This window comes from Eupeodes corollae, chromosome 2 (assembly GCF_945859685.1).
Source record: "Eupeodes corollae chromosome 2, idEupCoro1.1, whole genome shotgun sequence".
In the NCBI taxonomy this organism is placed as follows: domain Eukaryota; kingdom Metazoa; phylum Arthropoda; class Insecta; order Diptera; family Syrphidae; genus Eupeodes; species Eupeodes corollae.
Window position 1 is genome coordinate 107,248,742 of NC_079148.1, and position 27,797 is coordinate 107,276,538.

The window sequence follows — 27,797 nt, forward strand, 5'->3', positions numbered from 1 at the left end:
GTGAGATAAACTATGAGATCACCAGTAGAGCTATTGCTACGAAACCCATACTGCCAGTCATTTAGAAGCTTTCGTTCTTCAAGATATTTCCTAAGCAGATAATTAATCAGCGTTTCCATGACCTTGGAAAGAAGGGACGTGAGTTCTATTGGGCGAAAGTTGGAGGGGGAGGATGATTCGCCTTTTTAGGAACAGGCTGTTCAAATGCTGTTTTCCATCCGCTCGGAAAGAGACCTGTAGAGTAGGAAACATAGAAATACTTACTCATTCGTTTTGCAAGCGTTTAAGAACACCTCTTCAAAACAATAGAGGCACGCAGTTAAGGAAACTCTCATAATCAGTACTTGAAGTCAAAACATTACGAATAAACATGACAGTGACACTATAAATTTTTCTTCTAAACTCAATAGTCTGTGTCCCAAATAATAGTCATTTCAAATTATAAGAATGATGGAAACCTAAGAATAATAGGAATAATAAAGGACACATATGACCGCCTTCTGGAACACCAGAAGTTACCTTAATTTCTTTTGAGGAAAAGTCTCAGATCATTTCATCAGAAATCTTGATGACTAGTGAATCAGTTAAAAGTTTAAAAAACACTATAAATTAGTTCTTTTCTGACGTAGCAGTGTCTACAAAATTACACGTATGATCAAAAAAGCAGGTCTACTGTTTAAAATTGGGTAACTTGTACTTATAGAAACAACATTCATTTTTGCGGCATCAAAAGCTTTGTGGGCTTGTGCAATAATTATGTATACCCTACATAATAATTTTGGTCGTTAGACAAATGAAAAACAAAACAATGAAATAAGTAATTTTAAAGACTCTTTTTGCCTTACTGACAGTATTGAGGGGCTTACCGTTTTAGTCTTCTAATTTCTATAAATTGCATTAGAACAAGTTCTGGTCGTTACAAGTTCATACATTTCCATAAAGTATATGTGTGAGACACGATTCAATTATTCTGCTCCTTCAATAAAATATCACAGCAATGACCAAGATCACGAACTTATCAGCCACATAGTCCGATATACTTTTACTAAATATAAGGGACCATAGATGTATAAACCCACCTTTAAAATATAAGAATTAATATAAATTCAAAACTTTTCAAGCCATTGTTGTTGCGTAACCAAATTTCAGACATTTCAATACTGTTTTGAAAAATATTAACATAAGATTTTTGAAAATTTCCATATTTCCCATGATATTAATAATTTGTATGGACATATTACACAATAAGCTATCTTTATGCATACGAAGGGATCTTAAAGTAAAATAATAAGTATAACGCAGAACACCTTCCCTCTCTAATCGTCGTATCGTACATACCAACATACATGTCAATTAAAAAGTTGTACATATTTTAATTTGTTGGCGCCTACAATTATGTTCAACAGCAACTCAGTGCACGTTTATTGAGTGCAATATGATTTATATTCCAACTCTGCCATATCGATAGAATTTATATTGATATATTAGCAAGCCGAACACGCTTGTTCTAGCTCCTCAAATCCCGGCTATTATTTCCAAATCTCTTGATTTATTCTTGTTCTTTATGCAAGTAAGTTCTATCTATTATGTATTTGACTTGACTCAAAAACTCGTACGCAACAAATCGTCAAATTATCATTCCTATTCAATTCTGATGTGTTTTTTTTTTTGTTTTTTGAAACCTCAAGAGACTGTGACTACTTAGAAATTGTTATAAATTATTTGCTGCGTGATGCAGAACAACACAATTCTGGGCCAAAATTTACACACTTTTATACAAGTACAACTCATGATAGTGGTGGGCGGTGGGCGGTGGACAGGCAGTGGATGCAATTGGGCCGGGGGCAATTTAGCTACATATATGGACCTACCCAGAAAAACGCATTTTCAAAATTTTCTCAATCAATAAATCTTTGATTATGTGCTAAAGCAAAGCACGATCAAGGCGGTGCATGGTGTGGCCGTGCTGTAGATAGTATCCACGAGTATTGTCTGTAGATTAAGCTCTTTGATATACTTACACATGCTTGCAACCTTGGGAGATCAAGATTTCGATTACTATTGTTGCATTTAATGAGTCACTATATTGTTGGCTGCTGTAACATGTCAAGCTTTTTGGTCGGTGACCAGATCATAGCAAACCATACAGTGGTTCAGTTCTTGTTAATTAACAGCTCATAGAAAGAATCATTTATCGGAGTTAACTGATCCAAGAAACAGAAACAGAAATAAAAACAACAAACAGAACGAACAATCCAATTGATCGACATAGATCCGAATCGACTCGAAATCCAAGCCCTCGCACAATCTATTTTAATTAATCGGCTTATCAATATCGAATAAATCAATTTTCGCCGCTCATACCGATCGGTCAAGTCTCTGGTGCCGAAACGTGCACCTGACAAGCGACAATTATTCAAAGCTAATAGCCATCAAGCACTTTGAATTTTTTGACTGCATACGTATGTTTGAAGATATCGGTGGGTACCTATGGTGGCAACTTAGACGGCCAGCGGCTTGAGCAGCGGCTTGGCGTTCTCCAAAGCAAAAGACAAATGAACGTAAATCCGTAGTTTGAACGACAGACAGGTCGATAGAATCGTGATGAATATTTCGTTTGCGATTAAAACGCATTTTAGATTTTTTGTTCATTAATTAGCTTCACAAAAAGAATATTCATTTACGCGAACATATGTATTTACGAGTAGTATGTAGGTTGGGTTTAGAGTTTAGATTTATTGTGGACAGAACGAAATATTGGTCAATTGTAATTTGATAAAAGCTTTATTGTTTTAAATTAAATTTAACCTACAATTTCGCATTAAGAATTGTTCATTTTATAAAACTTATAATTGACAAACATAAACTGCTTTGGTTTAGTTTAATTGCACTCTTTAAAATTAAGATCAGTAAAAATAGATTTATCGTATTAAATAGTTTTTTTTTTATAAAATGTGTTGTAACCATTTTTTGTTTAAGTCAAAATTATTGTATGTTGATGTAATATACGAGAAATTAGTTATATAACCTTATTTTACTTACATATTTTGGAGCATATTCTTGTAATTCTTCCTCAGCTTGGGAACATTCAAAATGTAAAATGTAAACCAATATTATGATTAATCTTAAGCCGAAACAATGCGGCCGGATCTGAAACGAATTACAAACAAAAATATTTTATTTTAGATATGAATTAGTAAAATTGGTTTATATATTTTATAAAATACATTTCTGGTTATAAATACAAAAATTAACAGTGGCTTCATTTTAAATCTTAAGTTATTTTGACACTAACCCACTTGAAAACAACAGACAGTCAATAGCATGTCTCCGCGAAACAAAATGAATCGTTTTAAATTTGAAAACATTTGGAAACTTGTGTAAATTCACAAACGCATCACTGCAGATATGATTTGCTATCATCTCTGTAGCACGTGCATAAATACAAATAATTGGCATCACTTTAAATGTCAATTTTTCATTATTTCAAAGTTGGATAAACTGATGCGCAAATATATAAAAAAGCATCAAGAATTTTCTTAATAGTTGCTGATGCCGACGCGATTTGAAGCAAAAAGTGCGCAAAAAGACAATGAAAAGTATTTTAACAAATTCTAAATTGTTTATAAATTAATAAATTTGATGAATCTTATCATAAATTAAACTATTTATAGAAAAAAGATTAAAATATTAATTGCCGGCAGAAAAACAAAATCAGTATTGTGGAGAAAAGCTCTAGAGGAGATAAAATGTGTGGTTCCAGATTTTAATTACAACAAAAAACAAATCCATCAAAAGTTCTTAAATATTATGATAACCTTCCAAAAAACAAAAAAACAGAAATAAGGAAACTGGAAAAGATGCGACAACTTGGAAATATTTCGATAGATTGGACGAAGTGTATGGAACCATTCAGCCTCCTGTCCAGGACTTGCTCTCCTCAATACCAACCAAATTTGTATGAATGTTTGCATTCTCTTCAGACGTTTTACTCTCGAAATCATCTCTTATGACGAGGTGCATTTTCATCTTGGCAGCTACGGTAGGATTAGAAAATTAGGGTCTCATTTTTGTGAAATTAATTTCATTCCATAATTTCAAAAAAAGCACTTGCTACTGGACTGTAACTTTATTTTGAACCAAAAAATTGTAGAGTTTACATATTTTAGCTTGGAAAAAACAGCCTAAAGTGCTGTGGGCTTTTAGTCCACCCGCATTTTAAGAAAAAGTATGGTCATACTCGTTGGTTAGTGTGATGGACTGTCATGCGAGAGGTCTTGGGTTCGATCCTTGCCTATGCCACCTAAAGTTTTTTTTCACGGGTACTGCCTCTTGCGAGGAATTGACAAATTCTCCAAGAGTAATTCTTGTCATGAAATATGCTTTCTCAAATTTGCCGTTCGGATTCGGCTTAAACAATGCTCGCACACAGGAATGGTTGAGAGTGTCAGTCACTAGGCCCTAGTTCTCAAACGGACTGTTGCGACACCCAATAACTTCTCTGATAACTTCTAATTTTTAACCGCTAAACATTTTGAAATGGTATTTTTTCTAACGAGTTAATTTTATTATTCAGAAAAACTATTGAAAGAGTAGATATGCAATCTTGAACTTAAGTTTAAACTGTTTTATGGATCCAAGTATCACGTTCTGCACGATGCATGAAAGGTTGTCAGATGATTATGAAATACGAAGCGGAGTCAGACAGGCCTGTATTCTGTCGCTAATATTGTTTTGCTTATAAGCGATGTATTGCGTGCAGCTTTGTCAGGTAGCGGAGGGATCCCATGGACTTTTACATCCTATTTAAAGCATTTGGATTGCACGGACGATGTTTGCTTACTCTCTCATAAAAACATGGATCTCCATTAAGTGACAACAAGTGTGGAGAGAGAAGCCTAAAAATCTATTGTGGCAAAATACAAATTATCACCTTCGGATCCCGACCATCCTCTCTAATAAATATTTCCTCACAACCGGTGGAGAAAGTAGGCAGCTTCCAATCAAAGTATCGTCTTCATCGAAGGCGAAACGGAATAAGACGTCATCTGTCGCATCGGTAAAGCAAAAGTGGTGTTTGGTATGCTGTCAAAAATTTGGAGGAATACTCCTATCAGCTTAAGATCAAAGCTGACTGTTTCACACAAATGTCGAATTTGTGCAGCACCTGGAAGGTGCATTCTTCCATTACAGGGAAGCTTGCATACCTCCGTGAATTGATGTCGTCGCAACATTCTAAAGATTTTCTGCCCAAACCGAATATCCCATAAGCTTTTTTATAGAATGACAGGTCAGAAACCTATAGACTATAATATACGAAGGTGCAATTGGCAATGGTTTGACATACGTTTCGAGAAGGTAACGACTACATTGAAGGTTAAGCTATGCAGTGAAATCTGCTAACATAGGAAAAATTGCTGGACGACCCAGAAGCATATGGGGCAGGACAGTCGAGGAGGAATCAGCGTCACTATGCAAGATTTGGAGGAAAAATGTAAAAGTAATTAAGTAAGTTGTTGAGGAGTTGAATCAATATGTTTGTTTTAAAAAAAAAACACTGTGATTAAATATTACAAAATTTAAAGCCTACATATATCTGTATGGCATGAAACAACTTAGAAGTCAGTATCTTCTTTTATTCTCAAGATATTTTACTAAAATTGTAAAGTTCAGGAGCCCTACTATGTATCTCAATTATACTTTTGATTCTATTCCAAACATATTTCCGATTCTACTTTCAAATCGTACTACGTATAAAAGTAGAATCGTACGCTTGTTATACCAACTTGTTTTCAAAAAATTCTTTACTTTCGAAAGTGTATGGAGGTGTTTGACGGTTTTAAAAACAAAACAAAAATAAAACATCAAATTTTTGGGCAAGAATAATTATTACAAAAATGGACACCGTTGGAATTTGGTTTAATTTTTAAGGACATGAAGAACAGTACGAGCAAATTGAACGCAGAAGAATAAGAAATGATTCCAACATAATGGAGATGAGTGAGAAAAGGTTTGTACATACATATACATATATGTATGTATATGGTAGAATATTTGGACGCATTCTTAATGAAAAATATATATTTTTGTTTTGGTTTTGATAAGAACTATCGATTTTCTAAAGAAGGATTTATGTTCTTACTTAAGAGGCGTTCAATATATTCTCGGTATCGGGGTGAAGCTGTGGTTGTATATATAAATTGACTTATTTATCAAGTAATACTATTATTTTAGTGCATTCATGTAAAATTTCATATAAATGTGATTATTATTTACCGTTAAATCTCTATTTAAACAGAATCATAATGGCAACTGAGACGATGATGGTGAAAATTGAGCATCGCGCTGTAATTAAATTTCTCACTAAGCAAGGAAAAAGTCAAAAAACTATTCATGAAGAAATGGCGACAGTTTACCAGGGTTCCGCACCTTCATTATCAACTGTGCAAAAGCGGTCAAGTGAGTTCAAGAGAGGCAGAGAGAGCATTGAAGACGGCACCCGCTCCGGCGCCCGGCTAGTGCTTGTACGGGAGAAAGCATCAAAGAAGTCGAAAAACTTGTTCTCGAGGATGCCCGAATAAAGGTGAAAATGATGGAAAAGATCACCAAGCTTTCGACGGGTACCATTTACACCATCCTTCATGACCATCTTAACCTTTCAAAGGTCAGTGCAAGGTGGGTGCCATGAATGCTCACAGCGCCTCAAAAAAAAGTGAGAATCGCATGCTGTAGAGAGCTTTTGGAGATGTGTAGTGAGAACGCGGACGGTGTTATGCATCGGATTGTTACTGGGGACGAAACATGGGTTCACCACTATGACCCTGAAAGCAAACAAGAGTCCATGCAGTGGCATAAAAAAGGAACAGACCACCCGAAGAAGTTCAAAGTCACTCCGTCTACCGGGAAGCTCATGGCCACTCAAAGGGAATCTTACTCATTGAGTACAAAAAAAAAGGTGAAACCATCAACGCCAAATCCTACGCTTCCACTTTGCATAATTTGCGAAAGGAAATTAAAAAGAAAAGACGGGGTAAACTCGCAGCGGGTGTGTTGCTGCTTCATGACAACGCTCCTGTTCACACGGCGTGAGTTTCCAAGGCTGCTGTGCGAGATTGTGGTTTTGAAGAAATTTAACATCCACCCTATAGTCCAGACCTTGCCCCTAGTGATTACTTCCTGTTTCCGGATTTGAAAAAATGTCTTCGTGGAAAAAGATTTTCGGATGATGAAAAACTCAAGTCGGCAATAAATGGGTATTTTGAAGGGAAAGAGGAAACTTATTTTTTTGAGGGTTTAAAAAAGCTTATCTCAAGATGTAACAAATGCATTGATGTTAGGGGAGATTATATTGAAAAATAAAAACAATTTAAATTGAATTCGCATTTTCCTTCATAACGATACCGAGAATATATTGAACGCTCCGTAACACAATATCATCCGACATGAAATGAATGAGGAAGAGAAACAAAAGTCCAAACGCTGTTTTTGAAAAAATCACGAATTCCAGGTGTAATTGGGGTGGAACTTATATTCAACATTTGAAGTACACCTTGAAAAAAAACTCCCCTCGCAAACACATTTGTTGTAGAGTGATTATTTTCGATTTTTCCTTGTTTTGAATTCTACTTTCGAGTTACGTAGTTTCTCGTTTATTCGAAAGTTCATAAGAATATAGTTGGCACTTCTAGAACTATTTGATTCTCGTTCGATCGAAAGTAGTCAAAAAGATAAATAGTACCAATATTTCGAATTCGAACAATTTCATTAAAAAATAGAGTTGCATAGTAGGGTACCAGTACTTTTAAAAATTTGTATGTTTCAGGTTTTTATTTTTCCCCCAATTGGTAATAACTTTACAAAATTATAATACTTTTTTTTATAAAATGAAGAGAGTTTGACGTCAATAATTTGTTTTTATTAAGGTACAATAGTCGAAAACCAACTTTTACGAGTTCTTAGTTGTTTCTAGCACGCTTTTATTTTTGTAAAAAAATAACAATAGAATTTTCCACAAAAATTAAATAAATGCTAACAACAATCAAATAGTTTTTAAGTTGATGCTCTTATTTGTTTTCAAGATATTAGAGCTGGAAGTCAATGTTAGCTTGATTTTAAATGTATTTTTGCAGGTTTTTATATATATAAATAATGTTGTTCATTGCCTTTTTTTTAAATAATTTTTCAAATGGTAGCAACATCATTTGTAAAGTGAAACTATTTAAAGTAGACATTTATTTATCTTTATTTTTTCAATTTTCCAAACATTTTTCAGTTTCTTGGAACATAATTTTTATTATTTTATATTATGACTCAATACCGAACAAGTATATTTTTAGAAAACAATCGAAAAACAGGTTCTTTTTTATAAATTAAATCTAACTATAGATTTTATTTTTATAAATAAGAAAAACTGAAAAAAAAATATTCTCCTCGAATATTTTACTAACAAAAAATGATTTTATCTCCAAAATAATTGGCAAAAATAACAACGTTTTGAAAAATTTTGAAAAAAAATCGAATTGACACTTTTTTACAAAAAATAAAAACCCACAAAAAAAATACTAAAACTTATTAAAAATTTACTTTCGACTCGAATTTCTTTTTAAAAATTAAAAGTATTGACTTCAAAATAATTTGTTTATAGAAAATGTTGTAAAATGTATAAAAATCCAACAGTCAGCTTTTTCATAAAAATTATAACATATAAATAATAGTACGCAATATTGATAAAAGCTGAAGTGCGGTTGATGTCTCTTGAATAAATGATGTGATTGACTTCTAAATAATTTAAGATATAAAAACTTTTAAGAAATTATTCTATTAATATTGGTAAAAATTTGATTTCGACTAAAAATCGCGTTAACAAAAATAGATTTTACAATCAAACTATTTCATCATATGCAAAATATTGTTGGTAATTTTTAAATTTTTAAGAACAATTAAACACACAACTTTTTTAACAAAACTCGAAAATCTACAAACCCTTTAAGCGAGACAAATTGACAGACGGGATAAGAAGTTAGCAGTGTCGGTCGCTTTTAAGCCTCTTTTTTAAATTACTTTTGTAAAAAACCATAAACTTAATGATTTTAAAATGATTTTCTACATCTTTCGACTTATTATCTGTAAAACAAAATATATTTAAAGTTAATACTCAATGGCTCTTTAAGTTTTTGAGATATAGACGACGAAAAATAGTATCCCAAACATACGTACACAAGTTTAGATTCTAGGGATTTTGAAACATCAAGGAGTTAATAAGATGCATATAATTTAATGTTATGGCTAAGAACTTAGTTTTATTGCAAAGATAAGGGTTTGCCATTATGTTCAAAAGATGTTATTGGGTGAGTAGCTGACGCGACTGGCCCAATACAGTCGAGTCCCAATTTTGAATAATTTTTTTTTCTGCAATCGGATCCGTATGTCAGCAATAACTCGCCGAACAATCTTTTTCAAAGCATCAATCGTCTCAGTTTTATCCGCGTAGACAAGCGACTTCACAAAAAATACCCAGTGGTATAAAATCGCATAATGATGAGGCTACACCAAAACTCACCAAAAGTTTCGTCCAAGAATTTTTTTGGATGGATGGTACATGGTACATGGTTATGTTTTTCTTTTCTTTATTTTCGACAGTGTGATTGATTAAACACAGCGGTTAAGCAAATGAAGAAATGTTTCAGGTAAAATTTGTAAAAATTTTTAATAAAAGGTGTTACCATCATTGCATCTATAGATCCGGGGATAATATTGTAGAATAGTGATCTTTCATATTTATAATTTAAAATGCAGACACGTAGTACTTTTTAATAAGGATAAGAATACTTAAAAGTACCCCTTGGCTTTGACTGAATTGATCATGACCATTTTTCTCGCATTAGCTATTTAGAACTTATTTTAAAAATAAAAACAAGTATACGCCCTAATCCCCATCTAGGATTTTATGTTTAAACATCACTATCGCCCCTTACTTCTTTGACTATAAATGTTGCGAAATCATTTTAAGGGTAACATTTTTTTACAAACAAATTTCTTAAGAAAACTGGTGGTAAAATTTATTTAAAGGCCTTCAGTACAAGTGATTTCAGTATGAGTAATTCTGCATCACTTAGTCACCACCACAATGTTTGTTATCTTAACTAAAAAGGAAAGTCATCTTTTATAAAGTGAGAAAATTATATTAATATAAATTTTTTCACTTTGAATTCGGATTGGGATTTGGAATCTTGTTAAAAAATATGGCATTTTAAATAAACTCAAATTGCCTAAGGAGGATGAATAATTACGAAGTATAATGTCATACGCATGTTATTCATTCATCTGTTATTATTTCATGATTCCTTTTTGATAAATGACCGCAATAAAAAGTGGATTGCGTTCACTTCCTTGCTTTTTAACATACATATGCCTCGCATAATATATGGATTGCATACATATACGAAGTCGTATACAGTGTGTCTTTTGCCAGGAGCTAGGCTTTACCTTGTTTAATACTCTCCTACAACTTAACATGCGAAAACTAGTTAAAAATATACATATATATACTATACAAGCCAATAAACTATATCTCTAAATAGTTTATAGAAAACATACGACGCTTATTAAGTCCATGCCCAATGCGAACGTTTTTCAATTGGATATCTAGTGGATAGTGAATAGTGGCGTGGATATACTGGACATTCAAAATCAGATGACAATTTATTTCATAACCACTCGCTGTCAATATATCGGTTACCTTGCATTTGCTACTAAAGAAATATATCAATCTTTAATACAAACATACATATATAAAAAATAAAAATAGAAACAAATCAAATTGAAAGAAATTGTGTCGTTAAATTGGTCTCAAAGCTAAAAGAGTAAAACCAGAAGCCGGGCTGGGGACTCTTAAGTGATACTCGTAAATGATCAAAGATCCGACGTGTAATTTGTTTCCAGTTTGGTCTTTGCCCAGATGTTGGTGTACCAGATATATAGGTACGACTATGAAAACATACCCTACCTCCTCCTGTTATACATTAGGACGGATTTCTTGAACGCAAGCTTAGATTGGTTTGGCGACACAACGCATGGTATGGATGTGAACGGACCACGGACGGACTTTCAATTCAAACCCTCACCTCCAACTCTCCATTTATATATAGATAAGTGCGTTTCGTTCGTCCATCGCGTCGTTGCGTCGCGTAGCGTTACGGTCGTTCGCTTACGCAGTGCGCGCGGTCTCTCTATCGCTAGTTTGGAGCAGCTGAGATTTGTAGTACAGCATGTTTATATTAATTAAATTGTACAACGCTAGAATGTGCGATTTGCGCGTGAATTTTTATTTCATATGCCAGCAAACTTTTTGTCTTCTTATTTTCTATCCCAACTAGACTTAAGATACAGCTTCGTATATTTGTATAAATAAATTTGAATATACTTCACTCGTACTTTTGCATCTGCATCTGCATCCAGTTGAAATCGATCGTAAATCTTTCTTGCTGAAGTACCAATGACTTATCCTTAGTCAATACCTTTCACATATTTTTTAAAACTCTTGAATTCGCTGAATTTAAAACAACAACAACAACAAAAAAAGGAGCAAAAATAGAATTAAATGTCTTGTGACTTAAAGGTAGACTGAGTTGCACAATTTAATAGACAAAAGTTTAAAGTGTTAAGTGTTTTTCTAATCTGGTTTTAATTTAAAACAAATTTTCCTAAGGTTGCTATAATATAGAAGTTAATTGAAGCTAATATCTTAACAAAATGTCGTTTTGAAGAAGCGGGATGTGTATTTGTTAGTCTTCAAATTACATAAGTTTTTTGTGGTTCTACTTTAAATTTTGATATAAGTTAGATGCGTAAGTATCTATTTTTTAATTCTAAGGAGTTTTGTAGGCGTTTTGTTAAAATATTCTATAAGAATCACCATTGATAGTTTCCATTCTATTTTTCTAACTTTTAGAGATTTGCTAAATCTTTATGACATCTGTATAATTATTTTTAAAAGAGCAGTGGATGGAATGGTCCGTCAACAGTTGGGAATTCCAATTAATATGTCCATTTAATCGTGCTCTGTTTATGTTCACGAACTGTCATTTTTTTGACAGGTTTGGGTGCTCGTTTTTTAATAAAAGGTAATTAGCAATTTACTAGTAACGAAATGAAAGGTTTAAAATTTTGGACTCCCTTGCTAAATATTTAGCCAGTTGTTAACTAGTTAATTGTTAAATTCTTAACAATAGGTTGTTTAAAATTTTGTGCCTCTTTTTTTTGGAGAGACATGCAAATATAAGAAAGTTAATAGGGCTAGTTTTAACGGCAGCGTCGATTAAAAAATATTCAGCCTTGAGTTTAAGAGTTTTCAATTGGTTTTTAATGTGTGCACTTTTTTATAATTAACTGGCACTTAAGGGGTTTTTAATACAATTTACATGTTTAAAGTTTAAACACAGTGTGAGCTTAAGGAAAATAGGGAAGGATTAAAGAGAAGATACCGATGCAGCATTCAACATTCTCGATGTGCGATTAAAAAAGAATCTCTTTATTGACAATACGTCCGAAATTTAGCTCAAGGTTAGACTGATGTGCATTCCCAGAAGTTTCAGTATTACGGCTGAATTGTTTAAGGGGGGAATGCAACTGGCTAACTCAACAGACATTGCGGCGGTGTTCGAGTCGCCTACCATTTTCAATGCTTCTTTTTTCGATCCTGATGTGCAAAATACTTAAACTTGTTTTAAATACAGCCAGATTAGAAGGGTTAAAACATTTCTTGCACTTCCTAACCGCCTAACAGCATTTTTGGCAATATTGAATATGTGATCATTCCATAAGAGATGATCTTTGATACACATAGCGAGTACTGAAAGTTGATTAGTTTCTTGGATACAAGTGCCGCTCATGGATAGACACATGATCGTTTATGAATATGAGGAAGAGAGCCTGAGTTATATTGAACGGTTATAAAGGTAATGTTTAATACACCGATGAAGGGATTCATCAATACCAAAAGCACGCATATTAATAAACGATGCAAAGATTTGTTCCACTGTTCGGTGTGATAATTTATAAGATCACTAGGAGACTTATTGCGACAAAAACCATTTGTTATGAATTTGAAATATTGAGTCTGGTTAAGCACTCCACAAAAAAAAGAATCCCTGTACTTAAAAATACGTTAAAAATTGGGTTTAAGGGTAAACTTATAAGCATAGAAGTATGAGTATTAAGGTCCCATTGTTTGAGGGATGGAATGCAACTTACTATGTCATAAAAGTATTTCTTGTGAAAATATCGATAAACAGTGGTATTCCAGAGAAAATGTTTTAGGAAGAGAACGATCGACTATCATTTTTTAGACTCTTTCTATAATTCTTTCGAAAAAACTCAAGTATTTTATTGGACCCAGCCTTGATATAAATCTATAATCGAGGTTTCGACGAATAAAACCTTTGTAAATTGTCTTTCATTATTCAAGATAACTCTACAAAAGATGGTTTCTTATGCACATAACTAGAACTGAAAGTTGTTCAGTCCCCTCCATGAAAGTATCATCAATGGGTAATAGCATTGAGGAAGATTTACGCTTTTGAGACACTAAACAGAATTGGGGTTTTGAAACAATAAATTCTACACGGTTTTTAATTCCTCAATGCTGTGAAAATCAGAATTAAATAAGCTTATCATACGCTGCCGTTGGAAGTCCATATCCGAAGGACAAAGATAAGAATCTAGAAACGAATATGAAAAGCTGAGGGTACTGCCATCAGCGAAACAATTAAGTGTGTTTAAGACTCAGATAAAAGATCATTTATGAAAATAAGGTAAGTTTTGGAGTAAAATGTTTTTGAAAAAAAAACGTTGGGAAAAACCATAAGATCATCAGCAGACTTACTGCTTCGAATACAATACTACCTGTCATTTCGAAACTTTCTTTCTTCAAAACGTTTCTTAACCTAAAAATTATGCAGGGTTTTCATGACTTTGGAAAGAAGAAAATGAAATTGGATGATAGTTAGAGGGGCAGCAAAATAGCCACTATGCAAGCGATTGTAGCACCATATCTTTTGCATGTAATTTTTCATGTGGAAGTTATACATTTGTTGCTGTATATCCTCGATATTTCTTCACGAAACTAATTTGTAGGGTCATTCTCAAAATTTTTGAGCCTTAAAATGCTAAAATACTCTGACGTGAAAATGTAACATCGCAGAAGACAATTTTTCAATGATAACAAAGAAGTATTTCAATAATTAGCGAAGATACAACATTGCTAGTGATCAAACAAATTGATTTCTTGAAGTAACTAAACTTTAAAACCTTCACACCTAAATCTTTATAAAAAAAAGTATGTCGTTTACGATATTGGTAAAATCGAACAGGATGCAATATTCTTAACTGCTCTTGAATGATGCACACGCTCTCAATTATTTAAATCAATAACTTGTCCCAGAAGAAGATTCATGGCGACTTTAAAGTTATAGACTAAGTTTTGTAAACTATGACTGAAAATTTTAACATATTCCATGCTTCTTTGAAATGTATTTTGTTCTTATTTTAGTATTGGCGTCAAATGTCAAAAGATGACAGCTACAAAATTAGCTGATTATTCGAATTAAAATTTGTTGTTGGAAAGTAGTTTATACAATATATTTTAAATGTTTAATGAAATGTTTAGAAAAAACTAATCGGAAATTTTTCAATGAAAACCCAAAAGAAATATCGATAAACTCTTCCTCGACTCCCATATCTTAAGAACACACAATGATATTTGCTTAAAGATTATTTCATTTGATACAGAACTACAAAGTGTTAGAACGGTTGGATCCTTTCTTGTGACAGTTTATTTCATTTTGCATTGATACCGTTTTCACAAATACTTCGCCTTAATAGCATTCTCCATTTTCGACAACTAAATAATGAAAATAGAAATTATCAAAACTTTAGCAAAATATCCACTCGAAATAGTTGCTGATGGAAACCTAGCAGCTTTCTTTTTTTTCATTTCAATTTTCATTTCAAACTTTCAATCGAATTATTTTCTTCAATCACATAAATTATCAAAACAAATGCATTTGTATATTTTTCAAATAGTTCATAACGATCACCTCGCAAAGTGAGAGTATCCTTGAGAAAGTGAAAAGAAAGTTAAGCTTTCTCTCTCAATATTTAACATCAAATCAGAAAAAATATTTCGACACTTACAAAATATAACATCTTGTCCTTCAACAAAAATTAATCCTTTAATAGTTTGGTTTTATATAACAAAAACACTGAAGTTAATCCTTGATAATTTCGTACAGTTGTGAATGTCTTAAAACTTGTCCAAAGCTTCAAGGGAAAGCTTGGCTATAAAAATGTATTTATGTAGTCACTTTGTTGGTTTTGATTTTTCACTATAATATGTTAACGTTATAAAAATGGTCTATGTTCACATTTCAAGGACAACTTTACAATTAGATTTGACGCTAACCAAAGCGCCTCTATTTATAGTAAATGCTCTTTACTATTCGATGCTTCTTTATTAAAAAAAAAAAACAAAAAGAAGACAAGTTTCCTGTGCTGTCGGTTCGGATCTTAAGACCATCAGTTTCCAATGATTGCCGGTTTTCTATTTTCTATTTATCCGGTTAGTCTAGCGCGCTGGCTGCACTGTTGGCTAGTTGGGTGGTTATTTTTGGCAGGAGTTAGAGTAGAGATTCAAGCAAACTTAACTTAGCTACCTAACCTATGCTATACATAAACGATGCATTTCTTTCAAACACGACAAAATGTGTAACTTGCACTTTTTTCTCTTCACAATCATATTGAGTTCAGGGTCGTTGTCTGAGTTAAAAAGGAGGAAGGCGCTAAACAAAAGAAAAATAAATTAAGCTTTTTAACTTCATCTCGAGCTGTGTTCCTCATAATAATTGTTTTCAAAAATCAAAATTTAAACTGATTAACTGATTTGAATAAAGGAAATTCTAGAATTTTGGTTGACATTTAGAACGAAATATTTTGCTTATGTCAAAATATGGCTTAAGACCTCGATAAACGTCATACTTGTCAATTGTTGACATGAAAACTGATAAAGAGATACAAAAATCACAAGACCAAGACCAAAACAAGAATGAAGTTTTATTCAGTTATACAAAAAGTTATACAAGAAAGCAAATGTTTGATCTTACAAGACTGGACAGCCCTGACTAATGCCTTTTGCATTGGCTGCCAGTGAATGGACCCTTTTCAGTATTAGTTAAATTTATTCTAGTGAAATAATTTTTACTTTAGATACAAAATAATCACTTTATGTGGAAAACAAAACAATTGTGTAATCGGAATAATAAAGTTGACTCACTGAATGGTTTAAAGTTTTCAGAGTAGGCATTTGACACCTGTCATTTAAGATAATGTACTTCTTAACAGTAGAACAACATTCTAAAATTATTAAAACTTACTGCAAACGTTCTCGCTACTTTCCATGATATTGATATAAGAATTCTGTAAAACTTTGAACAAATTTGAAAAGATTGGAAGCGTTACTGATGTCGTAATACACTTTAAGTCCAAACACTGCTATAGGTGTTACTGATGATCCGAATTTATCGATTTTCTGATGTTCGTGTATGTTATGCACGTCCCTATATCGCATTTGGAACTAAAACTATGTTTACAGTCAATATGGAGCGATGAGGTCTAATGACAACTGTTTTTATTTTGTTAAGTGGGGACTGAAGATCATGAAGATATGTGGTTCGAACAAGATGATCATGTAATTCGACAGTTTCGCCACGACGGAAATCAGACACAAAAGCATGTCATTTGAAACCCTTAGTATTTTCATGGTGTGGCTATGAAAAAATACGCATTTACTTAAAAAATCCTCGATATAAATGCGAAATTATACTCAAATTATAGACGAGATATCGTCCGAAATGTTTGTAAAAGAGATTCGAAATTATAATTCGTATGATAGTGCTTTTCACACTTAATTATTTTATGATGGAATTAGACAATATTAGAGGAATTTTAACATATGTACTATTTTAAGGGAAAAAATCATTCGAACTCCTTCACAAATTATTAAAAAGATTGTGCTGTTGAATTTGTTTTCACTTTTAACAAATCGCCCCTTTTAACTAAGACCCTGTTTCCTCGCACACCTGATTTACTGCATATTAAATTGATAAAACAAACTAAAATGAAAAGTTAAAAGACAAGTTTTTCCGCAACACTGAACATACCCACTATAGTCATCGCGTGGTACGGTAAGGAATATCGGAATTGGGAACTACCATGACCGGATTCAGACAAAAAAACACTATATAAATTAGTGAATTACACAACTTCTAGAATGAAAGCTGCTTTGAAATTGATTTAAAATAAATACTTATATGTTAATTATTGTTATTAATGCTAAGATTTCTTTAAATAATTTGAAAATCTCCGAAAGCATTTCGTTTTATAATTGAAAATTAAATTGACAATTAGTTGACATAAATACTATTCGAGTGGTCCTCCCCTATAAATGCTGAGATTTTAACCGGCTTTCATCCCAATCACGGTTAGGCATGTAAAAGAATGCAGTCTTTTGGGAATGCAATTTTGTATGACCTCAATATAAAGATTGCATTCATTGAATTTACCTAAAGATTGTGACTTCAAATTTTACAGTCACCAATCATTTGATCTTAAAAAGACTTCAGTCAAGTAATTGCAGTTATTTGAGACTTTGGGCATTTGCATTCACTTTAAGTCTTTGCATTCTTAAGTATGAATGCAATCTTTTAGTGAATTCAATAAATGTTTTACTCGTATAATCGCATTTTTTTACAAATCTGCACTGGCAAGACCAATTTTGCTGCTGTTTTACGGAAAAAAATTGTAAAATTTTGGTTTCTTCTAGACATTTTGTTTAAATTCATAAAATTTGTAACCAACATGTAATGGGTGATTTATTTGATATATTCTTTTTGGCAACAATGACAGCTCACGGACTGTGTTCTGCGTCACTGTCAAACATCTTCAGTTTGATGTTTTATTTAACCATGTAATCGTTTTACAACGAAAGAAGGCTTGTAAATTATTGAACTTGTTTATCAAAATCCCCCTTAAAATCATTTTCAACCGTTCTCTCCGTGAAGGTTACTTTTTAAAACAATGGAAGAGTTCCTTTAATTATCCCGTTTTTAAATCAGGATCCAAAAATGATGTAACCAACTATCGTCCGATTTGCAAAATATCTGTGATCCCTAATTTATTCGAAAAAATTATTTATAAAAAAATATTGTTTTCTGTGAAAGAAATAATCTCGCCTTTGCAGCATGGTTTTATCAGTAGAAGATCAACTACAACTAATCTTATAATTTTAAGTAATAATGTACTCAAAGCTCTAGAACAAGGAAACCAATGTGACGTGGTGTATACTGATTTCGCGAAAGCGTTCGACAGAGTTGATCACTAAATATTAATTTCCAAATTGCATAACATCGGTTTTCATTCCAATTTATTGACATGGTTTAAATCTTACCTTATTGGCAGAATTCAATATGTTCGTATTAATAATGTTACTTTCAACCCTGTTTTTATTACTTCCGGTGTCCCACAAGGAACTCATTTGGGTCCTATTCTCTTTCTCTTGTTTATCAATGATATTCTCAGTTGTCTAAAAAATTGTTCTTGTTTGATGTATGCTGACGACCTTAAATTATTCCTGCGCATTAGTTCTATTTCCGATTGTATAAAGCTGCAGAATGATCTTAATAATCTTTCCGTTTGGTGTTCTAAAAATGATCTTCATTTAAATGTTTATAAATGTCATAGTATGTTATTCTGTCGCGGCACCTCTCCAATTATGTTTTACAGTTTATTTGGGTCAACCTTAACATAAGTCACTAAGAAAAAAGATTTGGGTGTAATCTTTGATTTAAAATTCAAATTCGCTAATCACATTGACTATATTATTTCTGAGGCCAGTTCTATGCTTGGATTTATTTCCAGGAACGCTAAAGACTTCTCTGATCCTCTTAGAGCCTTATATTTTTCATATGTTCGTTCAATTTTAGAATACTGCTCATCTACCTGGAATCCTATGTATGTATATAACTTATTCGGCGAGAATTGAACGAATTCAGAAACGGTTTACTAGAATTGCAATTCGGATATTGCGTATTTATTTCGATGTAATGCTTGTCACAGATTTAATAAATTATAAAATCAATTGCCCTCACTTGCTTTCGTTGATTGGCTTTCATGTTCCTTGTCGTGAATTACGTAATAATCGTTTATTTTGTGTACCCTTTCATAGGGTCAATTATGGAATCAATGAACCCTTAATTCGCTGTTTAAGACAAGCTAATTCTTAGTAGTCTTTAAGAGCAGTGTCTCTGCTTGATGATAAATAAATAAATAAAATGCGTACTCTGTTAAAAAAGTTCATCGCGAGCTTCCTGCATTGTATGGCCAGTTTAAATTAACTTTTGAACATTAAACCACCAACGCTCTTACGTAGAGTGTTAACTGAGAAAAATATCTCAGAAGTATCCAACGGTGTTAGTGATGACCGTGAAGTATTAATTCAACGCATTTCGCAGTAATTGGGCCTCTGTTACTCCACTATGCAGAAAATTCGGGCAAGGATTAAGTTTGAAGCCTTTTAAAATACGATTGAAGTGAAGCAAACTTTTGCTTGTGCTAAAAAGAAGACCTTGATTTACATAACAGGAGTGGTTTCAACAATAACATTCGGACCGAAATTGTGGAGGATTATGCCAAATTTAAATTAGGTAGATGGACCATTTGAGGTGCAGCCGAGACCAATATGTGCATGAATTAGGCTTTAAACATTGAAATATATCGATTGTACTATCGATTCAAATAAAGATTTCGTAACACAAATTTTTAAATATTTAAAACCTCCTCTTTAAAAATGAGTTTTAGAATGAGGGTTGACTCTTTGGTAATTTTACACGATATAAAGTATACTTTAACGCTAAATCACTTCTTTAACTTTAAAAGCAGAAAAATGCTTTTTTAACTTAACATACAACTTATTGTAATTGGTCAGATTTGTCAAATTGTAAATATTGACATTTTTCGACGTTTCAAGGTCCATAGAGTCCAAATAAAATATTTTTAGAGATATTGTTGTCTGTTCGTACGTCCGTACACTCAGGAAGCTTTTTTCGTCGTCCATATCTTTAGAACCGGTGCTGATATTGACTTCAAATGAATTTGGTTTTACAGATAATATTGCAGAAAGGACTCTCAAAAAATGAAGTTGTTTTTTGACCATTTCAACTTTAATAAAATACACGAACTTGCTTCTGTATGCAAAGAGTCTGTTTAAAAAAGCACCTTTATAAGATTCAAAAATATACCTGTAAAATAAGTTTTTCTTCTTTTGACAAATCAATGCCATTTGATTTTTCAAAAAAACCTCCACTTTTATAAAAACAAAATTACACTTCCATGAGCAGTGCCCTCCTGAAACAATACAAAAATACATTTTTTTACTAAAAAAAGCCAAGTTAGGAAAAAAAATAGATAAAATTTAATACTAATCAAAAAATTACAACACAGTATTGATATGGTGTAAATTTTGTTCAGGTGCAAAAGCAAATATTGCGCTTATGGGGGAAGAACATTTTTTTGTCGAGAATAGAAATTTAGTTTGGACGAATCATCACCATATACATATATATTATTTTGTTAGCAAGTCTCCCTTTTTCGGCTTTCATACGGAACTAATTTTAACAAATAAGGTGTCAAAACAAAGAGAATTTTCCGTAGACTATGCGAATTGTATTTTATTGAATATTAATTTATAATTTGTTGGACGAACTTAACTTTTTATTATAATAAAAATATGAAATACCTACTTGGAAAATATTATTTTTGTATATGAAAACTTTCATACACAATTTTTTTTTGTTAAGGAAAATGGTTTGTTTATTTGGACGTATACAGACAATTTTTTGTCGGTAAGCTAGTTTCCCGGTACTTCCTTTGTATTTACAAAGGCGCAATTCATCCCAAGACACAACTCATCTTAGGACAACTCATCCCAGAATTGAAAAATGCTTGTTAGCGTACTTAACGAAAACAATAGTTTGTGTATTCAACTAGTTCGTTCAATGCTTTATTTTATTTTCATATTAGAAGAACCAGGATGGAAAATAAATTATCTGAATATAAGAAAGAGGCAGAACATGTAAGTTTAAAATGTAAAGCTATCGCCTATTGGTTGTGTAATTAGTGTCTAAAACGAATAAAGAATAGCTCATTGGCGTGCTCATCTTTATGCAGATAGATAGATAAAGACATGTTTATGATGATAATAAAGGAATGTTATTGGTAGGTAAAAGGTACTTACTACAATCCAATTAAATTCCTTCTTTCCTACAAGTTTTCAGCGCAAACATGGAGTTATTACTTTCAGATTTTTTTTTTTAAACAAGCATACAAACAGGTACAAAAAAATCCTATTCATGTGTTGCTTACAGTCAGCTTAAGGAATAATATTTTAAAATCATTTACACAAAGGTACCAAGATATTGCTTCTTGAAAGACATTTTAAAATAGATTGTTGGTTAAACATATCCTTTTCGTTAATCCGATGCAGTGGCGCTACACGGCCATCGTTGGTATTCACAATAAAAAAATACATAAATATGTACCAAACGCGTTAATTTGGATAAGAGATAGAAATGTTATTAAAATTTTGTCAAATCTCTTTCGGAAATTTTACATAGGTTTTGATCTGGTGGGATGGGAGAGGGACACATTTAATACAAGTAAAATAATTAAAAAAAAACTAACTTAAGATTTAAAATTTCACCTGAAAATAAATCTGTCTTCAAGAATTAAAATGCCATTTCGTAGATCAAAAACATTTGATTTTTCAACAAAAAAAAATCGAAAATCGTTGGAGTGGTTTTTTGTTTTTATTAATTTTGTATATTTTTTAATTTTGTTTTAACAATATTTTTGGTACACAGTTGTTTAGTGATTGTAAATATACGATCTGCATTTGAATTTCGTAAAAAAATGTTGGACCATTTTTGAGATATAGAATAGAAAAAAAATTCAGTATTTTTTTTAAAAATCAAAACAAACGAATTTCACTTTTCATAATCAAATATTGTTGAGGAAATGTAAGAGCTCGTTCAAAAAATTATTATTGAAATCGGTTCATAAGTTTCTGACAAAATTAAATAAAATGCAAGACTGGGTCGCATGAACTTGCTCCTGTATTTAAAGAGTCTGTTTAAATAAGTTTGTCGTCAAAGATATAAATGCCACTTGACTTGTCAACAAAACCGCGCGATTTATCCCAAGACACAACTCATCCCAGGAAAACTCAACTTTGGTATTTACAATAATTATTGTTATAAAAATACATAAATATGTACCAAATACATTAATTTCGATGAAAGATAGGAATGTAATTACAATTTTGTCAAAATAATGCGCTCATTCGGGCTCATGCACAGTTAAAATAATCAAAAAAAAACTATTTTAAGATTCAAAGTTTTACATGAAAAAATGCCATTTTATAGATCAAAAACTACTTGATTTTTCAAAAAAATAAATTTGAAATCGTTAAAACGGTTTTTTTTTTAATTAATTTTGTATATATAAATTTTTTTAGTTTTGTTCTAAAAATATTTTTGGTATGCAGTTGTTTAGTTATTGTAAATATACTCAATGTTTGAATTTCGTAAAAAAATGTTGAACCGTTTTTGAGATATAGAATTTTGAAAGCAATTTTCAAAAATCCAAAAAATAAAAAATTACACTTTTGATAATCAAATAAGTTAAGTTAAGTTAAGGCAATATAAAAGCTTATTAAAAAAAAATATTTAAATCAGTTCATAAGTTGCTGAGAAAATTTAAAAACAAAATAACGGTTCTATGAGCGGTACCTTTTCGGAGCAATACAAAAATATGTTTTTCTTACTAAAAGAAGCCAGGTTAACAAATAAAATTTTGAGAAAATACGAACAAAAAATTATTTTATAACCAAAATAATTTTTTGGAACGAAGAATAACGTTTTTGAAATCTGGTATTTTGCGAAAAATCGAATTGACAGTTTTCTTGTAAGAAAATAAAAACTTAAAAAAAAAACTAAAGCTTTGTAAAAATTTACTTTCGACTCAAATATGTTTTCATTAATTAAAAATATTGGCTTCAAACTAATTTTACCTTTCAGAAAATATTGTTTCGAAATACAAATTTAAAAACGTTAAAAAAACTTAGATAGAAGAGATGTTAAAATTAAGAAAAATTTCAACAAAGACTTTTAAATAAAAAAACCTTTACCCTTTCGCCTTTATTGCTAAATCGAGAATTTTTAAAAATTTTGAGCCCACGATTTTTTCTAAATTGTATGCTTTTTTTCAATTTCTGATAGTTCTTAAGAGATCATTGTTTTGGTTGAAACTAGGAACTTTAGAACCTATGATAGTGACTTCTTCGTATACTGGCTCCATGAAGCGATTCTGCCAAACGTTAGTTTGGTTTTATTCCCATTCTTCTTCGAAAACTCACCAATTTTTTAAAGTCAATTAAAAATTGAGATATTCATATGAAAAGAGACGCCCGCAGAGGCCAAGGCCTCTCTGTAGGCCTAAAACGGCCATGAATACTGTACAATTGCCAACTACACTGATTGCGGTTACATTGCGTGTTTCTTTTTTTTAAAACTCACAAATGGAAGAGTATCTTTCGTTGTAAGTACCTCTGCAACAACAACAACAGCAACAACAACGAAAAAATCCACATTAAATAACTTTGACATTGAAAGTGAACATGTTATAAAAAAAATTGAAAGTAGATAGTTACCTTGATGAGAGATTTACGATAAACGGGGACGATGGACGAATAAAAGTATTAACAACTTTTTGTTTTCTTTCCAAACAAACATCTTCAAGTGATTTTCATGTATCATAGTAAATTTCTTTAACACATTTGATGTTGGCGGCGGCGGTAAATGGTGGCGTTGGAGGTGGCAGCAGCACTACAGTGCAACATTGCAAAAGTGATGTGGTTAATTGGAGAAAAGGAAACTCTATGCGTCGATGTCTGATACCATTTGTGTATATAAAAGCAAATTTGATTTAATTGGTAGAAATGAGACTTGTTTGTGATACTCATTTAATATTAATCAATCATTTGTTGATAATTTATGTGAAGTTATTTGAAGTGTTGGATGGACTGGACTTTTCCTATAAGTAACCGATATTAAAGAAACAAAAAATAACAATTAAGTTTCCTTGGACAATAAATTCAGGTTTTAAGTTAATTAACTTAACTTTAAAACTTGTAAGATTAATTAGGGCATATGTTATTGAAAGGAACTACTGATACAGATTGTTCTTTTTTTCAAAAAATTAAAAATAATTCAAGTTTTTTGTTTGTGGAATGTTGAAAAGTAGAGTCCTAGTATTTTGGTATTTTCTTGCGTGTATGCATTTTTACTTGCTACATATAGGAACTACATATATGGCAAGTTTTGCATTCGTGCAAAATTTCGAACTCGAGATTTTAATCAAACATGATATTACGATGGTAGAGAAGTCGAAAAAAGTGGGTCCCGCGATTCCGTCCGGTCGGTTTTGTCTGTCTGTCCACGCTCCTACAGCCTAAACCATTGGGCCGATTGAGGTCAAACTTGGAAATTAAGGTTTTGAGCAGATTCGCGTTAGGCGTTTTTTTCATTTTTTTTTTAAGATCAAAACTAACAGTGGCTCCCATACAATTTTTTTGGTCAAAGAACGAAAATTCGAATTTTCTCAAAAACAAACCGATAGATTTTTTTTTAATTTTCTCTAAAATTTTATTTTTTAACTTGGCTTCTTTTAATAAGAAAAACATATTTTTTTATTGCTCAGGAATGGTACCGCCCATAGAACCGTTATTTTGTTTTTTATTTTTCCCAGCAACTTATGAACCGATTTCAATAATTTTTTTTCTGAATAAGCTCTTATATTGCTTGAATAATATTTCATTATCAAAATTGCATTTTTTTATTGTTTGCAAGCAACTAAGCAACTGCATACCAAAAATATTTTTAGAGCAAAATTGAAAAATTTTATATATACAAAATTAATTTAAAAAAAAAACCGCTCTAACGATTTTCAAAAAAAAATTGAAAAATCAACGGTTTTTTGATTTATAAAATGGCATTTAAATTTTTGAAGACAAACTTATTTTTCAGGTAAAATTTTGAATCTTAAAATATTTTTTTTTTAATTATTTTAATTTAATTATTTTTATTTTTAGTAAATTAATTTGACAAAATTTTTATTACATTCCTATCTTTTATCCAAATTAATGAATTTGGTACAATTTATGTATTTTTATAACTATAACTATTGTAAATACCAACTATGGCCGTGAAACCATTATGATATGTTTAATCAACAATCTATTTTAAAATGTCTATCAAGAAGTATTATCTTGGTACTTTTGTACATTAGATTTTAAAATATTATTCTTTAAGAATAAGGTTGGTTAGCACATATTTTACTTGCTTTCGATTATATAAAAGAATAAATACTTAGTACTAGTTAAAGAAACGTACAACCTCTACAACTACACCGTGTCACTTCATAACTTAAATTCAAAACGCACAAGAGCCTGACTGTAACCAACACATGAATAGCAATTTCTTGAGCTTTAATGAAAAAAATAAACTGAACGGAATAACTCCATGTTTGCGCTGAAAACTTGTAGGAAAGAAGGATACCTACCAATGACATTCTTTCACTATCATCATAAACATGTCATTATCTATCTATCTGCATAAAGCTGAGCACGCGAAGTGAACTATTTTATGTTCGTTTTAGACACATACCTAACTACACAATCAATAGGCGATCGCTTTACAATTTAAACATACATATTCTTCCTCTTTATAATCTTCAGATAATTTACTTTCCATCCTGGTTCTTCTAAGATGAAATTAAAATAAGGCTATCAAATTGAACGAAATAGTTGAATACATAAACAATTGTTTTCGTTAAGTACGGTTACAAGTATATTTCACTTGCGGGATAAAATGTCCTAGGATGAGTTGTGTGGATGAATTGCTGGTTTTTTTTGACAAATGAAATGGCATTTATATCTATGAAGACAAACTTATTTTACAGATATATTTTAAAATCTTATATAAGTACTTTTTTAAACAGACTTTTTGCATACAGTAGCAAGTTCGTGCGACCCAGTCGTGCATTTTATTTTAAAACACTACGATAGTATGGAGAGGTCCAAATAGTTTATTTTGTCATACCTTTAGTTAAGTCTCTACCATATAAGACTCTTTCTACAAAAACACTATATTTTTTTTGAGGAAGAAAATAAATAAAATAAAATGGGAAAATGGAGAGACTTTTTAATTTTTGTCCATATGATTGATTTGGGTGAGCCCTTTTTGTTTGGTTATAGGCATCTTATTATTATATACAGACACAATTTAAAGAAAGATTTGATTTAATTATTTGTTTATTAACTTCCCATAGGAAGTTATTGTAATGGGTCCGATTTGTCAAATTGAAAATGTTGACATTTATCGAGATTTTAAGGTCCCTAGAGTCGAAATAAAAGATTTTTAGAAAGATGTAGGTGCGTGCGTGTTTACGTAAGTTCGTACGTTTGCGACTGTTTATTCGTCGTCCATAGTTCAAGAATCAGTAGAGATATCGACTTAAAATAAATTTTGTTATACAGTAAATAATGCAGAAATATACAGAAATTATATATTGTACCGCAATACTAAACAAATATATTTTTTTTTTTAAATCGAACAAAATATTTGTCACCTCGAAAATTGTAGGAACAAAAAATAACTTTATTTCCAAAACAATTTTGTGCAACGAAGGATAACTTTTTTAATATCTGGTAATATTTTTAGAAAAATCAAACAGACGGTTTTTTAAACAAAAATTAAAAACTTAAATAAATATTAACAAAAGTTGTTTAAAATCGATTTTCCACTTAACCATCTTTTGAAAAATATAAAAAGTGGCTTCAAACTAACTATATCTTATACAAATATTGTTGTCAACATTCATTAAAATTTAGAGACAAATCTAATCAACAGTTTTTTTTTTCAAGAAATAAAAACCTAAACAAACTTGGTAAAAATTTAATTTCAGCACAAATAGCATAAGATATTGCTTACGATATTCAGTAGATTTAAAAAAAAAACACAGCCTGTTTTTTCATCAAAAAAAGAAATTCTACAAAAAATTTTACGCAAATTTGGTAAAAATTGATACTCGGTTTTCGATATCTTGTGAATTCTTTTAATTTTTATTTGCTTATATAAGATATAAAAACTTTTAAGTAATGCTACTAAAATTGTTAAAAAATGGTTTTCCACTAAAAATCTATTTAACAAAAATAGATTTTGAAATCAAACTATTTCACCATATGCAAAATAGTGTTGAAAATTTTAAAATTTTTAAGAATAATTCAACTGACAACTTTTTTGACAAAACACGAAAACCTACAAAGTTTTACGCAAGAAAAATCGACAGACGAGATGGGAATTTATCTGTGTGGGTCACATCCCAGCCTCTGTTTTAAGGAGGTTTCAGCGCAGTAAAACCACACTAGACCACCGAAAGTAAGAGTATGGTCTGGAAAATATTTTTGAATATTAACATTCTATTATGCACAAATGTATAAAATTTGTATTAAAAGATTAGTTTTGTTAATCATGTTTGTCAAAAGTCAATTTCGCCCTACGTGCTTCCAGTTTTCAGACCAAGTGATATTGAAAGAGTTTAGCTGTTACGAAGTTTGTGGCAAAAAATCTGAT

The 27,797-nt window shown here is 31.4% G+C and overlaps 1 protein-coding gene across 1 annotated transcript in view; it reads right to left on the minus strand.

The window, feature by feature from the left end:
* Nucleotides 1–27,797, minus strand: part of LOC129945171 (uncharacterized) — a 59,881-nt gene that overhangs the window by 13,272 nt on the left and 18,812 nt on the right. The window contains exon 3 of the mRNA XM_056054830.1: nt 3,043–3,150. Coding sequence (XP_055910805.1) covers nt 3,043–3,150 — 108 coding nt within the window. The remainder of the gene's footprint in view (nt 1–3,042; nt 3,151–27,797) is intronic.